Source organism: Ischnura elegans, chromosome 11, assembly GCF_921293095.1.
Source record: "Ischnura elegans chromosome 11, ioIscEleg1.1, whole genome shotgun sequence".
In the NCBI taxonomy this organism is placed as follows: Eukaryota; Metazoa; Arthropoda; class Insecta; order Odonata; family Coenagrionidae; genus Ischnura; species Ischnura elegans.
Window position 1 is genome coordinate 91162261 of NC_060256.1, and position 17756 is coordinate 91180016.

The following is a 17756-nucleotide window of genomic DNA, read 5'->3' on the forward strand; positions in this document are numbered from 1 at the left end:
ATTAGATATTTTATATAGTGCACTTGATTTTCCACTCGATGTCAGCACCGAAATGAGATTCACTCGTATCCCATGGCAACCGATTTTTGTGTATTTCTTCTTGTTGAATTCTTAGTTAATTATGGTTATTATTATTATTATTATTATTATTATTATTTGAGAGAAAATAAAGACACCTTATTTCAATGTGTTAGCACGGAACAACAATCAACCCTATATTAATTTACTGAAACCAAAATATGTCTCCATGTAAACATTCACATGCCAACCACAATAGTACATTATGAAAACTGCCAATTGTAAGTTTAATAACTTCTTCCATCACTTCTAACAATTATCTTCACCTAACTCTGTTGAGAAAAAAATCACTTGTACCCCTTCGCTTTCAAACCACTCTATTGTACTCACCTTCCACCACTGATTGATTAAACCCAAAGGTTAGTTTGGTTAGGTGATGTTAGAGCTCACTAAAGGAAAACTTATAGTGGCTTTGCTAATTCGTCGTGAGGAAATGAGTCTCTCTGGCTATTTTTGTCTTTTTTGTGTGTTAACGAAATAGGCATTTCATAAAATAAATTAAATGATCCGGCCTGAAATCCCTCAGATGTCTCTGATCTATGGGAGTACGATGATAATGTCGAAACAATGGTGCTTATAACTTTAGTACGTTAATGCTGATGATAGTTATATATTTATTTTTAATCTATAAGGTTATACCAGAATGAATGAACGGGAAAGTTTACCATGGGACCATTGGCAAAAAATGTTTGGATTTAAATATTTCTTTTGTCTTGCCAATGATCATAATGCCCAAGGTAGTTATTGGGTTACTGCTTGCTTTGCAAGGATACCTAATAATGTTAAAATGAATATTGCTGGCTTGGAAAGTTTTCCATCATCAGATATTTTGTGTTTTAAGACATTACAAATAACAATTTTCAGTCATATGATAAAGAGCATTGTAGTACTGTTTCTTCGAATGTGTTAACATCTAAGAGATGTATGAAGTTTAAACCAGAAGATCGATTAATTATTTTTTGAAAAAGCAATTTGCCTTCTAATTTTGCCATTGGTTTATTCGGTGATGTACAATTTTATGCTAAAGGTTAATAAATAGTGTATTCTTCTAATAGATTTCTACGAAAGTATGGAAAAAATAGATGGTTTTCATTATGTAGATACCTTCGTTCAAGTTCCGCTCCGCTGAAATTTACTGTCAAAAATTGAAAACAAGGACTCGTGCGGGTTTGTGTAGGCCTTGTGGGATTTGCTTCGCCGGAACTACGGAACCTTGGCGAGGGGAAGGATTATCTACCACAAGGAGTCATCCGGTCCTGTGTTGGTAGTATTTGCTGGATCGTGGTGGGAGAACTTTGCCGTTAGTGGAGAGGCCAAAGCAAAGCTGTAGGAACAATGCTTCTCTGTGAACAGAATTAGATGTTTCAGACGGAAGATTTCTCAAATATCCTCCCGAGTAAGTCGATGCAAATTTTCCGAACATTTCGATAGCCAATAGGGTGGTTTCCTATTATTTTTTTATTGCCTAAATCGAAAGATTATTACTCCTGGAGTACGCATTTTACGCTTTAAGATTTTTGAATGACGATATGTATTTTTCGCGATTAAATGAAAAGTGAAAATTTTCAAGCGCGCGAAAACGCGACGGCTAAGTATAAATGCTGGGAAAAGCTGCGTGACGTCATTCCGGTTCCCGCTGTCGCCGAGAGAGGTGACCTTGGGGCGAGGATATGTGCGTCGCTGAGATGCACGCTGCTAGCAGGTAGCAGAGTACCCCGCTAGCAGGTAGCGCTGGGCCTACAAAAATAAGGATTATGTACAAAAATAAGGATTTGTAAATAAGGATTATTAATACCCTAACAAACGAAGAAAACTTTCCGACAATAGTCAGTCGTGCCTCATGCATGCATTGGTAATATCAGACGATGTAAAACTACTCGTATAGAAACTGGGTCCCTGTGACGTCACGTGGAGTGGCATCTCATGGGCGCCAATCTGGCCTTTTTCAAATGCAGTTAAAATTGACCATTGCCATTCGTCTAAACTGGGATTTCTAAAACCAAATAATTTGTATATTATGAATACACCAATGGTGGGCAAGGAATCGCAGTCAATGCCTTTCGTTTTCTTTGATGAAGGAAACTACCCTACTGTTCGAGCATTCTAAGTCTAGCGCGCAGCCTCCGAGTCTCCATCGGCTCCCGTTGCTGTGACATGAATTTTCGACGATACCCTTAATCGCCTTGCAGTGAAATCTTTTTGTAGCGCTTTCGCTGTGGAAATGGAGCGTGCCCAGAGCATTCTCGTCGTTTAGAATAGCTCACAAATGAAGCGGGCGTAGCGTAGCCGAAATTCGAACTCTCCTTCTGTAATCACTATCACAGCTTGACCTCCGCCCATTTCATTATCCGGTCTGGTTTGTTATCTTAGCGAGTGTTGACCCTAAGGAAGGTCGGAGACAGTTAAGTTCCAGAATCGATTTCCTGTTGGGTTTTTCTGGTCTACTCAGTGGTAGTTGAGGAAGATGAAGTTTAGATGAAGAGGATCATAATACTCAGTGTTCTTGAGTAAAAGGTTAACATCATGGAGCCACATGGCTGGAAAATAACCGTCGTTTTGTAACGTACCACACTTGGACCGACGCGACATTGGCATCGAGAATAATAGCTATTTTTAAGGATAACTGCAAAATGTGCGAGTATTACAAATCGATACGTCCACTGCATAAACGCTCAACAATCGCCCACGGAATCTAATCCGCTCATCTAGATAGCCCTTCAACTACATCTAAATATCTACACAATACCCCGCAAGCCACCTAAAAGGCGTGTGGCAGGGGGTGTTAGGACACCGGCCGTTTACAGCTAAAAAAATGAAGTGCTCGAACGAAGTTGGGACTAGCGTTTATTAAAGTCCTTTGTGATTCGGGGGAAAAACGAATTCCCATATCTATCCGTTCGGCAGAACATCTCTTAATTTATCGCTTCTATCGGACCTGGAAATATATTTTTGCTCTAATATTATGCTCTCCGTGTCGCTGTTAAAGATATTCATTCTCAATTGTTCAAGCAATCTAAGCCTAGCGCGCAGCCTCCGAGTCGCCAGCGGCTCCCAGCCTAATTCGCTCAACATTTGTGTAACACTGTCTGTACGCCCGCAGCGGTTTTTGACGAAACGCGCAGCCTTCCTTTGTATTTTGTTCAATTCGCGGATTAAGTCTTTCTGCACCGGATCCCATACGCTCGCTGCATATTCAAGGTGCGGTCGGGCGAGAGGGAAATAGCATCTTTCTTTTATTTTCTCATCCGAAAAACTTCCCACAGTACGCTTGACGAATCCTAATTTCTTCAGGGCTATGCCGCAAATATTCTTTATATGTGTTCCCCACGTGAGGTTCGAGGTTATCGTAACTCCCAGGTACTTCACTTCGTCTGTTGCCTTTATGTCAATACCATCCACTGCATAAACATGGTTAGAGTTGGACGAATTCCACAAGAAATGTACCGTCATGCATTTGCTCAGATTAAGTTCGAGTCCCCACCCTTATAGTACTATTAGTACTATAGTACTTAGATGAGCGGATTTAATTCGGTGGGCGATTGTTGAGCGTTTATGCAGTGGAAGTATCGAAATAGATCGTGATAATGGCAATTACTGTCAACACTATGGTCGGTAGGAATCAATGAGTGTGGAATTGGCAAAGCGGAGTATAATCTCCAATGCTTGCTGAACATACGCTAAATCTTTTAAAATTCAAGAATGTTTACCTCTGCGCTAGATTTTGGTTATATCCACTTTATCCGTACTTTTACTTGAGGAATATCATGCTTTCGATTTATCTCGACGGACTTCCAGGACGGATTGATCGTAAAAATGTGACAATAATATTACTTTCCAAGTTTTTTGTCCGCTGAAATCCTTACTCATAATGTTTGTGTTATTGAAATCTTACCGTAATTAATTTTTTGCATAAATTTTATAAGTAAATTTGAAATGATTACGCATTTGCATCATTCTATCATTTCATCACATTAAAAATGCAATTTAAAGCGACTTGACCAGCAAGATATAAATATTTATCCTAACTTTTCCTCAAAACACGTTCAAATAAGAGGAACCTGTTTTGGTTTGTCTAATTGTGAACTCGCCATGACCGTAAGCCAACGAATAATTATACGGTGTAATACAAATCAGTACAAGCTCTTGAAAAGAATTTTTTCTTTGATAATACATATTTAACCACTTATTTTTATTTTATCAACACCAAAATGAGAAAAAACTCGCCAACAAATTACCTGAGATGATCGGGATTCGAACTCGGATGCCAATGAAAAACCTGATGTTACTTTTTGATGTTTTTCATAACTAACCGATTTCCCTTGAGCATGTATAACTTCGAATTTTATTCCCACTGCAATGGTAAAATTCACCTAATAATTAACCCTTGTAAGGGAGCATCGAGGATCAAAACTAGGGTGTGGGGGATCACACCACGGTCGTTCAGGATGTGATATGTCGGCAATGAAAAGGCAAATTAAGCTAGTATTTTAAGAAAATGATACATAGCTATGGCAGCGTTTGATAAGTTTATACAAATAGTTTCTTGAAGAATTACTTTTATTCGAGTTACATGTCTTACAATAATATCATATTTCTTGGGTGAAGAAAAGTTGTTCTAAACTATACAACCACTTAATATTATTTTCTTCTAGGGGTGGGGGGCGGAGGGCATCCCTTTGTGTATGCTCATGAACCAAACCTTACCTTTTGTGCACAAACTTAGTTACCGATTATTTTATTCTATATTATGTATTCTCAGCTACTCTTCTACTGTGAAAAACTTTCGTTTTTCATAGATTTGTGATATATTCAGTGACCAACGCAAAGACTGGTTCGGTTAGGCGCGGATAGAGCTTAAATCAGAGCTTTACCCCGAATATTACCTCGATAATTCGATGTAATAATCGATCTAATGTAATAATCCTCATTACTTTGAAATGCTGTATAATACCCAATTACTCCGCCCAATTTGGCTGTGTCTCAACATTAATATTTTCTATCCTTATTTTTTTTTTCTCAATGTGAAGAGTTGGATATCTCGTGGTCCCAACATATTTCATGCCTCGATCGGAGAAAACACGCCCGAAAATCGCTTCGAGAAACAGCTTTGACATTAGCGCTCAGGGCTTGTTTACGCAGTTAGCTCTTCTGTTCACCACTCAGCGCTGGCAGCGTGATACTTCCTCGACGCCATCATTTCTTCTGCGGCATATTCGTGTACTACTAGGGGCAAGGTCAAGAACTGTGTGGCCTTGCTTCGGAGGAGTTAGGTGGTGTGAGGGAATGACTGAATTATAGCTGTGGGCTGGAAAGGGTGGGGAAATTCGGTGGAACAGTTCCCCGTTCATCCGAACAAGCCGACATCCCGACATTCCTCGCTCGCTCAGTTAAGTCACTCGTGTTGAACCGGGAGACGGAGAAAGACGCGATCGCAATGGCTGTTGGAAAGGAAGTTTACCTCGATCTTGCGGAGGGAGTGAAGATCCCGGCTCTTGGTTTTGGAACTTGGCAGGTCAGTTCGCCCTGCGCACTTGGTGCACCCAGTCAATGAACTCTTCTGAGGCCAAAATTCGGGTGCAAAAAATGCGTGTTTCCTATGTTGACTGTGTACGTGTATGTTTGCATAGTTTTGATGCGATTTTCATGCATTTATTTGGCAAAGAATCCTCTGTAGGGGTGATTTCATCTTCAGGGTTTGTCGGCATATTTCTTCGGATTGCATTAATCGGTTATTAGCATAGAGTAGCGAATGGTTAAATAATATTTCAATTACTCTAATGCCAAAATTTAGAGCCGACATTGGTTTATTTCCTAAGCTGACAGTGTTCATAGATATTTTCATCATAATTTTTACAAACATTTCGATTTGCGAAGTTTCTACAAATACAACCCACACGGAAAATAGATATCTATATATTCTCTATTTTCATCTATGAATAGATGTATATCTAATTCATAATTATCATTCCGGGGATTTTGCTGTTGTGTTAACACAACAGCAAAATCCCCGGAATGATTTCCTCTTCGAAGTTTGTTACGTTAATATAGTGGGTGAAAAACTAATAAATGGGATCTCGTAGTTTTTGAGCATGGCCTAGCGATTGTTGGAAAACAATATATTCTAGAATTTTGTTCTATTTTTGTGACGCCAAAATTCATTATGACGTCAAAATTCATTATGACGTCAATTTTTTATTATTTCGTGTGCTCATTGGGCGTATGAATATTCACGTAGATGTGATAGTTTTCATCGGCAAGTAATCGGCAAGGACCCTTCTATAGGAGTGGGTATTTACGTAGAATAGCTTTATGATCAAGTTCACCCGAGTAATGAAAGAAACCGGCAAAACGTCTCGTGGACCAGTAGGCGATTGGTTGGTGGTGGGTAGCAGGAGACAGTGGCGAAGCTAGAGGGGATCCAAGGGGTCCGGACCCCCCCCCCCACTCCCTCCCGAATAATGAAATCACAATTACTTTGCATCACAAAAGAAAAAAAATATTGAAACATTATAATTCCTCAACTGATTTCTTTGAAAAATGAAGTTATTTAGATAATGAAAAGCGTTAAAAAATTAGTAAAAAAAATTAGTAAAAAAAATTAGTAAAAAAGACTACTTGGTACCCTCTTTTTTATTTTCCCCTCTGGTTTTGGACCCACCCCTCCAGGACAAAATTCATTGCTAAATCTCAGACAGGATATGAAGTTAAGTTCTCACAGTAGTGACTTTTTGATGACATCTTGGCGTTCTTTAGTTTGATATGTTGTAGCCAATCTTGTTACATGGTATCCTAGTGCTGTGACGATTACTATAGGGGGAGGTGTAGGGGATAGAACCCCTCTCCTCCCAGAACCCTGAAAATAAAATATTAGTATCACAACAATCCTACTCATTTTAAATACAGTATATTTAATTTTTCCAATCTAATGTCTTCAGATTGGTAGTTTTTCTCTGCATAGTTACGCCATTGGCCTAGAGAGTCGAGCGCGTTGCTTCTGACGGGAGGGTCCCGGGTTGACTTCTGACGGGAGGGTTCAAATCCGGGTGAAATTTCGGACGTATTAGGTCCAAAGTAATCAAAGTGCGGGGTGGTCGCAAGAGAAGGAACTGCCCCCTTTAGCTCTGAATGTGGCTTACTCCTCACGTACTCAATACAACCCGCCATGAATGAGTGATAGCACTGAGTTAGTGATAAGGAATTGGGAAAAATAGAAACAGCCCAATTCACACAAGGCCTTAAAAGGATAATAAGCTCTGAAAAAATCCACTTACATTGTACACATCAAGTTCAACACTTAATACTTGGACATTGCAATAGGGTGGTTTCCTATTATTTTTTTATTGCCTAAATCGAAAGATTATTACTCCTGGAGGACGCATTTCACGCTTTTAGATTTTTAAATGACGATATCTATTTTTCGCAATTAAATGAAAAGTGAAAAATTTCAAGCGCGCGAAAACGCGACGGCTAAGTATGAATGCTGGGAAAAGCCCGTGTGACGTCATTCTGGTTCCCGGCTTCGCCGTGTGAGCTGACCATGGGGCGACGATGAATGCGCCGCTGCGATGCAGGTTGCTAGCAGGTATCAGAGTACCCTGCTAGCAGGTAGCACTTGGCTTAAAAAAGGATTATTAATACCTTATAAAACGAAGGAAACTTTCCGACAATAGGCAATTTTAATAGGCGATTATTAAGAGATGTTTCCCTGAGCTCTGTACCTCATGCATGCATTGGTAATCTCAGATGACTTAAAGAATGAGTGTGTAAACAGCCATACTCGTACAGAAACTAGGTCCCTGTGACGTCACTTGGAGTGGCATCGCATGGGCGCCAATCTGGCCTTTTTCAAATACGGTTAAAATTGATTGTTGCAATTCGTCTAAACTGGGATTTCTAAAACCAAATAATTTGTATATTATGAATACACTAATGGTGGGTAGCGATTCGCAATCAATGCCTTTCGTTTTCTTTGATGAAGGAAATCACCCTATTGGGTTACCTATTATTGGCTCATAATTAGTGTGGTGGTCCTACTGTAAATACATTTTAGGAAATGATTGTCTAATTGAAGACCTTACTACGGGTTCTTTCAAAGCCCCTCGAATGTGGTGTATCTAGATAGATCCGGTTAGATCCGGTGCGTATGCTACGGAACAAGCTCGTCCTTTCATTTCCGTTCAACACGAGAAAAATATATCGGTGTTTTTTTTTAAAGTAAGAGCCGTATTGTGCATTAAAATTAAAGTACAAACAGTCACCTGCCCATTTTTTTTGTCAATAGAGAATGCCAATTCTCCTCAGGTTTTGCTCTGCACTGGGAATGTTAATGTCTGCGATAATTTGCCGTTCAGTCCTCGTATCCGTTCACTGCGAGAAAGATCTATCGGCATTTGTTTTAGTCAGAGCCGTTTTTGACAATATTTTTTAGAATGAGTATGTAAACAGCCATAGGCGGATTCAAGGGAGTACGGGGGCACGTGCCCCCCCCCCCACCCTGACGCTTAAAAAATAGACAAATTTTTTTGTACCGTTATCATTAAGTTCGTTATGTTTTGTGTATTACGGAGCCCCAATAATTTAATTTCATATTAATAACTTTCATTTAAAAAAAAAGAGAATATATCGTACAGTAATTGTTTTATCTTGTCTTTAATCTCAAGTGTGAGAAGATCGTTTACCTGTCAGATCCTTGTGCCCCCCAGAAAAATATCGCGGATCCGCCCATGCTAAAAAGCCACCTTGCAATTTTATTCCGCTCTTTTTTTTACTTATGCATACTTATACAATTTCTATTTCTATCGTACTTGCCAATGGTCATTGAACACGCTTTTCAATTTCATTCCTATACGAGAAACAATGTACTCAATGTGTGAGTGTGGCAGAACTGTCTGAAACGAGGAAGTATTTCGAAAAGTCGATCTTTTCCTCTGCATCGGACAGTCTTTGTTCGACCTTGGATTCTTCAACCATCCGTTGCATCGGCGACTTTCAGAATTGCGCTCAACTGAAGGCCAAATGCCTCTCATGCTTCACTGGGTGCAGTTGTAATTGAGGCAATGCCAGACACGCTGTGATGCACATTAGCGTCTCGCGTCGGTTCGTTGGTGCTGCGGAACTTAGTATAATCCTCTAAATGCCTACTCAAGCTCTGAGGCGTAACTAGGAGCCTACACAGCTCCTGGAATCTCTGACTAGGTATAAAGTACCCAATGTTCACCACCCGATAGCGTTCAAACTTAGCTGTGTGATAGAAAACGAAATTTGAATATGTATGTACGTGTTTTTGTGCAATATTTTGAGCCCGCCGCGTGGACGGCGGTGAAATTAGATGAATGGACTTAAGAAATAAATTCCCCTGGACCGGGATTCGAACCACCGACCGGGCCAATGCGAAGACCACCACTCTATTCGATGGCCCTGAAAGCCAAAGCTAAGTGCTTCGGGTCCAGGAAAATTTTTTTGTTCAAATTTCATTTGTCAATAGTATGGTACTAGTATAATGGTATTTTTGATTCCTATAGGTATATTTTCTGTTCCTTCACTTTGCTCTTAGGTTGGTAATATTTTGATTCATTTATTTTATTTGTCTAGCCACCATCAGATTTCCTACTTTTAGCAATATGTTGTAAGTAAAAAAATAATAGAGGCACAAAGGTTAAGAAAACACTTAGCTGTTTCACAAAATAAAATATATTGCGACCGGTTTCGATACAGCGTATCATCATCTGGCCAGATGATGATACGCTGTATCGAAACCGGTCGCAATATATTTTATTTTGTGAAACAGCTAAGTGTTTTCTTAACCTTTGTGCATCATGAAGGAGTTTCACCATGTTACGCCAACCACCATCGCATTCAAAATAATAGAGGTTAAATTCGTGAATACGAGGTACAGGAAAATGTTTACTAGGGTCTATCCTGAAATTTTCAAGACGATAGCAGTTCGAAAGAAGTCCTTCGTCACGAAAATAGACCGGTCGAGCAGTAATGATTCGTTCTCTTACGGTTATTTGGGTGTTGAAACTGCAAGACGGGGGGGAAACAGGATATTCGTGCTTTGCTTCGCTTTCCTTCGCCCGAAACCGAATTTCCAGCCTTGGAAGTATTTAAGTCTTTAGAAAGTGTCACTCTCGAATTTTACATTTGAGGATTCTCCAGCCGGTAGTGCTGCGAATCGGAGGCACTTCTCTTGCGATTAAGTCGTTGAATGCCATCTCTTTGTGCACTTTCTCCGTATGCCTCCAGTGCTATTACTGGCGGAGGCCGAATGTCAATAGGGTGGTTTCCTATTATTTTTTTATTGCCTAAATCGAAATATTATTACCCCTGGAGTACGTATATCACGCTTTTAGATTTTTAAATGACGATATCTATTTTTCGCGATTAAATGAAAAGTGAAAAATTTCAAGCGCGCGAAAACGCGACGGGTAAGTATGAATGCTGGGAAAACTCCGCGTGACGTCGTTCTGGTTCCCGCTGCCGCAAGTGAGGTGACCTTGGGGCGAGGCTTTGAGCGCTGATACGACGCAGGATGCTAGCAGGTAGCGGAGTACCATGCTAGCTGGTAGCGCTTGGCTTAAATAAGGATTATTAATACCTTATCAAACGAAGAAAACTTTCCGACCTTAGCCAGTTTTAATAGGTGATTATTAAGACATGTTTCTCTGAGCTCTGTGCCTCATGCATGCATTGGTAACCTCAGACGATTTATAACTCCTATCTACTCCTAAAGAAACTAGGTCCCTGTGACGTCACATGGAGTGGCATCGCATGGGCGCCAATAATCGCAGAAAACAGAGGTTTTCAAAGGATTCGAAGGTTATCGAGGCGGCAAGTCAAACATTACTGCGTGAGGCGAGTCCCAAGATTGCGCTATTATATTGATGGACCGTGTTTTAAATGGACTAAAAATACTTATATTTATCTTCGTTAGTATTTAGAAAAACATTAATAAATATTGACTCGAGAGACATATTTCCAAATTTCACCGTGTATAGATTGAGACTTACACCAAAATTCAACTCTCATTGTTTAGTTTTTCAGAGTTTCCACAAAGTATTTGCACCTATTACAATTACATTCCAATCTATATCAATCTACACAGGCGAAGGAAAACTCCAAACCAAACAAGCTGGCACATGGCAATCATCACCTATGTCACATAATGTTATTACCACTTCTAATATCTCCCGTATATTAAGAATCGCTGAATTTTAGCCTATTTTATATGACTGTTCAGAAGAGAATGACGCTTATCATGAATGGTATGGTTATCTGGTGACACGGTAAGGGAAGAAGACGCTTCGAAAATCCCTCGTCAGTCATAAGTTTTTATGGGTAGCTTCGATTGAAAGCGTGGCCAACAATCGCTCCGAAAAACCTCCGCTCTGTGCTACCAGTTGGCCTCTGGATGTGATATCAGCGACCTCGCATAAAACTTACAGAAGTCGCCACTTGCGTCTGTCATGGAAAGAGCGCGTAGAAAAATAATCTCTAATTAGGGCTGTAAACCGAAGTTCATATTCGTGATTTACACAATTTATGACTTTGCAATGCTTTCCTCACGATTTTAAGTATTATTTAGTTTACAAATATTGAGAATGAATGGATCGCTCTCACCTCATCGCCCTCATGCGGACGTATTTGAAAACCGATTAAAATGATCCCGATAAGTGGCAACAAAACTCATTCTTCTACGGGACGAACGTATCTCTCAGCTATCCTCTCTCTACTACCCTTGAGGACACTATCCCTTGGTGCACATGCGTGTTAATAGCGCTATATGCGGCATGGAAAAAGGTTCGTCGTGCAATATTTTAGCGGGTTGCAAAAGTGAAGTTAATGTTGAGTTTTAACGTAAAATCCTTGCGATGGACTTGTACAAAAGAGAAGGTTCCCGCTACAAGTGGCTGAATAGAGAACCCCAGTCAAAGCAGAAACAGATCGTATCGAAGTAGACGATTTTTATTGGCATGCCTATAAAACTATTGCCCACTACTCCTGCAGGAGTAGTGGGCAATAGTTGTTGTGGGATATCCCCACCATAAAGCCAAGTTCTAGGTACGCAACCGATTGAAGTCATACAACAAATTTCGAGGTCTACCGGTGTTAATCCTTCCACCCAACTTCCGAACAAGAAGCTTCACCTTTCACCTTCTCCATTTTTCTCAAAACCCAGATTTTGAATGCCTCCAGTACCTTCTCGTCATCATTATTAGTGTCCACGTTTCCGCACCGTATAGCTCTACACTCCAGATCAAACTCTTCACTATCCTTTTCTTTGAACTCTTACGTAGCGATCCCCTCAGAAGCTCCTCATGAAAGCCTCCTTTTCTAAAGGCCGTTTTACACGGTACACGGAATTGCGCAGTCTGACGTACGTGTGAAGGCGCAATCAAAATTGCGTCGTGTAAAGCGGTGAATTGCTAAAACACATGCGAGAATGCGTGGATGCGAGACGGCAAAATAGCCCCTGTTCTAATTTCGTTCATGCATTCGCGCAATTCCACGCCATTTTAGAAATTAATGCAGCTCTAACCTGCGCAATTCCGTGTACCGTGTAAAACGGCCTTAAGCCAAGCGTGGCGTTACAGTTACTGTTGGTGGCCATGCTTTCTGGTTGGCTTATTATTAACTTTTCAGAGATTCCACCTTTTTGCTGAACACAGTTTTTGCCCCTTTGGGTTTTACGGAGTCAGGTATTTCTACGTGTCATAGCTTCTGATAACGATGGACCCTTCCTTTGCAATCGGAACCCTTGTCCTTGTAAATGAGGGGGGTGAGAAGCTAAGGGGTACAAGTGATTTTTTTCTCAACAGAGTTAAGTACAGTTAATTGTTAAAAGAAACACACAAAAACCTGGTTGCTAAAGGAAACGAGTGAGTCTCTGTTCTGTATTGACATCGAGTGGAAAATGAAATGCACTACGAAACGTCTAATTGATCTCATTTGTTTTCTATACCTAATTTCTGTACCTAATTCTGTGTAGAAAACAGAAATCACTCTTACCCCCCCTTGGCTCCTCACCCACCCATATGCTATCACCTCCGAAGCCTTACAATTCCGTGTTTAGGCTTCTGAAGTTAATACGGAAATTTTAACTGCTGGACGTAAACTCTCCGCATTGGATTTCATTTCACCGGCTTAAGTAACGTCAAGGACTTATGAAAGTGGCCTTGGATATGATTGTTACGGCGAATAAATTGATCCTATCGACTTTTTTTTTGCGGAGTTTGCTTCTTGATTAATTCTTGCATCTGGGGCGAGTCTGTTGAATAAACCTGAAATGCATGGTCATTTTCACGAACAAATTCATGGTAGGGCGGGTATTTTAGGAATTTCTTGCTCCATCTTTTGTGACCGTCGCATTTTCCGTACCTCTGCACTCACTATAATTCCCTACTACTCACACAGACAAAAATATGCATTGTATTTCATCTTATTAATAAGCCTAATGATACGTTTTAGTAATAAATTAAAAGTAAAGAAGTTTTCTTATCATTGAAAATCGTTGCTCAAGTGTTCTCCAGGCTCATTGAAAAAAAATGATCATGTGATACGGACAAATGCGATGGTGGTTGGCGTAACATGGTGAAACTCCTTCATGATGCACAAAGGTTAAGAAAAGACTTCGCTGTTTCACAAAATAAAATATATTTGCGACCGGTTTCGATACAGCGTATTGTCATCTGGCAGTTACAAGTATCAGTACCTACATAGAATTTATACCCTTGAAGGCGTTAGAGGGGCGGTAGAGTGGAGGTGGAGAATGCCAGAAAAGAACTGCGAGATGACGATACGCTGTATCGAAACCGGTCGCAAATATATTTTATTTTGTGAAACAGCGAAGTCTTTTCTTAACCTTTGTGCATGTGATACGGACATTCATTGATAATTATCAGTCATTGTTAATCAAATTTGCTCATTTATTGATTTTTTTCTTCCAAAGATATTTTGCATCATTCGCTCTTGATCTTAAATAAATTAATTTAAAATTTTGGTCATATCGCATCCACACGCTTGCCGCGTCAACGTACTTTCCGGCGGCACGCTGGAAAACAACAATTCAAATTCGAGGTTGCAAGTTGGAGCAGGATTTTAATTTAGATTCACAATGTAGGAGCTTCATAGAATGACGTGGTATAAGCCACTCGGCGGAACTATCTACTTCTCTACGTTTATGTAAAATATTTGCTGAAAACAGGCTCCGCCATCTAAGGTTAATAATGACATAAAATCTTTGAAAACCCTGCGATTGGAATAAAAATAAGCGTACATTAACATGGTATAACATTTTAGTTAATAAAGCAATCCGTAAAACCACTGCTCGAGGATAAAGTTGGCAATTTTCAGAATACATCGAGGGTGGTCCAGTTGCGTAGCCAGGAATTTCGTTCGGGGGGTCCAAAACCAGGGGGGAAAATTTTTGGAAAACCGGGCACTAAGTAATGGGTTTTTAATTAATTTTAACACTTTTCATGATCAAAAAACCTTCATTTGTTAAAGAAACATTTTGTAAATTCCTCATTTTTCAATATTTTGTTTTCTTTTATGAAGGATAATAATTGTGTTTTTATATTTCGGGGGAGGGGTTCCGGACCTTTAGTCCGGACCCCCTGGCTACGTCACTGGGGTGGTGGATTTACTCTAAATTTCTTCAACTTTGACCTCGTATATATTTTTAACGTTAGGGCACAGGAAATAATAAATTGGGAAAATTGTGTACAATTTATTAGAGAATGTTTTATGGGAAGTTTCAATTTCTTAGCTCAAATAAATCGATTTTGAGGTTTTGGCCAGCTTTTTTTCGATTCTACCCCACTGTGCGTCGGGGCAAAATCCGATGTACCACGCGGCATACATCCGTGTGTTACTCTAAAATAATTTTGTTTTTATGTGTTAACACTTGATAGGTGAAATGGTATGTTGTAGAATAATTCAGACTACTCAGGTTTATATAAGTTGTTACGAAACACACACACACGACCGCAACAGGCGACAAAGATTACGCGACGAACACATCCGGCAGAAACTTTTCTCGGCTGGAATTCATTAATTAGAAAGCGCCACAGCTGATAGCGATCCGAAGGCTTAGTCACTTGTTGTTCCACCCATAGAGTAAGAATTGTTCCGCGTTTGCCTTCAGGAAAGGGATTTTAAGAGTGGGAGCCCAAGCCTATCGTGTAGCCGTTTCAGAGTTATCGCTTGTATTCATTCTCTGAAATTCTCGGAAAGGGCGCGGGGGCGGGTGGTTACTATGCAGGAGCGGGTTTTGTTATTCTGGAGAGAAAATATCGACTGGAGAGCGATTCATGGGATCGATGCAGAGCGTTGGGTCTCCGACCCTTGAACTTGGAAACTCTTTTTCTTGCTTCTAACTGAAATAGCCGTGCTTATTTGGTAGTGCAACTCAGGGCGAATGATCAGGGTGGATATAGATCCTGTTGAACCTCCATAGAAATTAGCAGATACACTATCAATAATTTCTATACACGTTAATAAATTAATGAGAACCAAAGGTGGTGCAGGTTGTATGATCTAATAATTATTATGTCTTTTCTGCTCAGTAAATTGGCTATTCGTATTGTTCTCCGAGATTTATTGTCTGTCTGTTGGCCATTTGTCCTTGGAATGGTGAAAAATTCCATTGACGGGAATCAATAAAATAACGATTTTGAATGATCATACTTCATCTCAAATTTTAAAATTATAAATTCAGAAAATTATAAAATAGGTTACATTTATACAAGAGATCTCAATGTGGCTGCGTTGTTTGCACCATCAGTTGTTGGCTTCAGCGCATGATACCAAGTGTTAGATAGGAAAATCCGTAGTTATTTGAATGGTCTGGTGGGTATCATAGGGTGGTTTCCTGGTATTTTTTTATTGCCTAAATCGAAAGAGTATTACTCCTGGAGTAGGAATTTCACGCTCTTAGCTTTTCTAATGACGATATCTATTTTTCGCAATTAAACTAAAAGTGAAAAATTTCAAACGCTCGAAAACGCGACGGCTAAGTAGGAATGATGGGAAAAAGTCCGTGTGACGTATTTATGGTTCCCGCTGCCGCCTTGTGAGGTGACCTTGAGGAGAGGCTTGAGCGCTGATACGACGCAGGCTGCTAGCAGGTAGCTGAGTACCCAGCTAGCAGGTAGCGCTTGGCTTAAATATGGATTATTTCTACTTTATCAAACGAAGGAAACCCTCCGACCATAGGTTATTTTAATAGGTGATTATTATGGGATGTTTCCCTGAAGTCTGTGCCTCATGTATGCATTGGTAATCTCAGACGATGTAAAACTCCTATCTTCTCGTGTAGAAACTAGGTCCCTGTGACGTCACGTGGAGTGGAATCGCATGGGCGCCAATCTGACCTTTTTCAAATGAGGATAAAATTGACCATTGCCATTCGTCTAAACCGGTATTTCTAAAACCAAATAATTTGTGTGTTATGAATACACTAATGGTGGGTAACGAATCGCAATCAATGCATTTCGTTTTCTTTGATGAAGGAAACTACCCTATTGGCTGATCACGACACATGGTCTGCTTTCAATTTGTTTACTTGTTAGATGCAAATGTCATTTGCATGACGTTGAATGCTCAAAAAGGAGAAGAAGTGTCATTTACTCAAAAACAGACTTTTATAAACTATATTAATAATTATTTCAGTCACTACTCTTTTTCCATTTATCATGATAATCTAATTATTTTAATTATATTTTCCAATATGGAAATCAATATTTTGTTACCGAATATTCTTGAGTGTTCTTTTTTTGTATATTAACCCAGACGACAAACTTCAGCTTATTCCGTGCGCGGCGTAAGCTCCATTTTACTGCTTTTTATTGAGTGGTTGTAATGCATGTGAGAGATGGCCGTATTATCAAGAAAGCACTCAAGAACCCTACAAGTAGGGTTCTCAAGAACCAGCTCTCAAGAACCCTACATGTAGGGTTCTTGAGAGCAGCAATGGTTTAAAAATAGTTCGCACTAATGGTACGTTCTCTGCAGCCAGGTTGACCTTGCTGGGCCACCGGTTGTGATGTTGCTGCTTGTCATGACCCAATCATGAGAATCATGGCTCATTCGCGTGATAATCATAGTCCAAATGCGAGAAATGGTCTCAGGGGATTTGGGGGACGTGGGATTATTGCGGCATGCCAGTGTCTGGGCTTTCCTTTGCGAGAGTTTTGCGAATGGGAACCACAGTGTTGTAGGGAGAGAGGAATTAATTGTGGCTTGCTTTTCTTTCTTCCGTTTGGTGGGAAGGCTGTTTTTGATCCGTTTTTGCCAGTGGCGGCTCGTGAGACAAATGCTGGGAGGGGAAAACTCCACCGGGGGAAGGGTGGGGTAATTTTTTAAAGAATATTTTGCTTATTTTATTGAGTTTTTCAGGCAATCTAGAGACCACTAATACACAAGACGGTCACTAACACCAAAACACTAGCAGTCACTAACTCGATTAACTCAACTACAACTCGGCCTATTTACATTAAAACTATTTACACGTAATTAGTCAACTGGTCACCAAAACAAGGTATTCTGCAACACTGCAACACCAAGATTATACGGCTGCCGGCCCCTGCGGTGATGTCAACTCACTCCTTCTGCGCATGCTCGGCCGGCGTCCCAAGACTTCCATAAGACACAAGCTTTTGTTAAGACGCGTCATAGCA

The 17756-nt window shown here is 40.1% G+C and overlaps 1 protein-coding gene across 2 annotated transcripts in view; it reads left to right on the plus strand.

Annotated features, from left to right (window-relative positions):
• Window positions 1-17756, plus strand: part of LOC124168054 (1,5-anhydro-D-fructose reductase-like) — a 56820-nt gene that overhangs the window by 7283 nt on the left and 31781 nt on the right. The window contains exon 1 of one of the 2 annotated variants that reach the window (XM_046546155.1): window positions 5444-5590. The exons of the other annotated variant lie outside the window; for it this stretch is intronic. Coding sequence (XP_046402111.1) covers window positions 5513-5590 — 78 coding nt within the window. The 5' untranslated portion in view covers window positions 5444-5512. Of the gene's footprint in view, window positions 1-5443; window positions 5591-17756 lie in introns of those variants that run through there. 2 annotated transcript variants of the gene reach the window in all.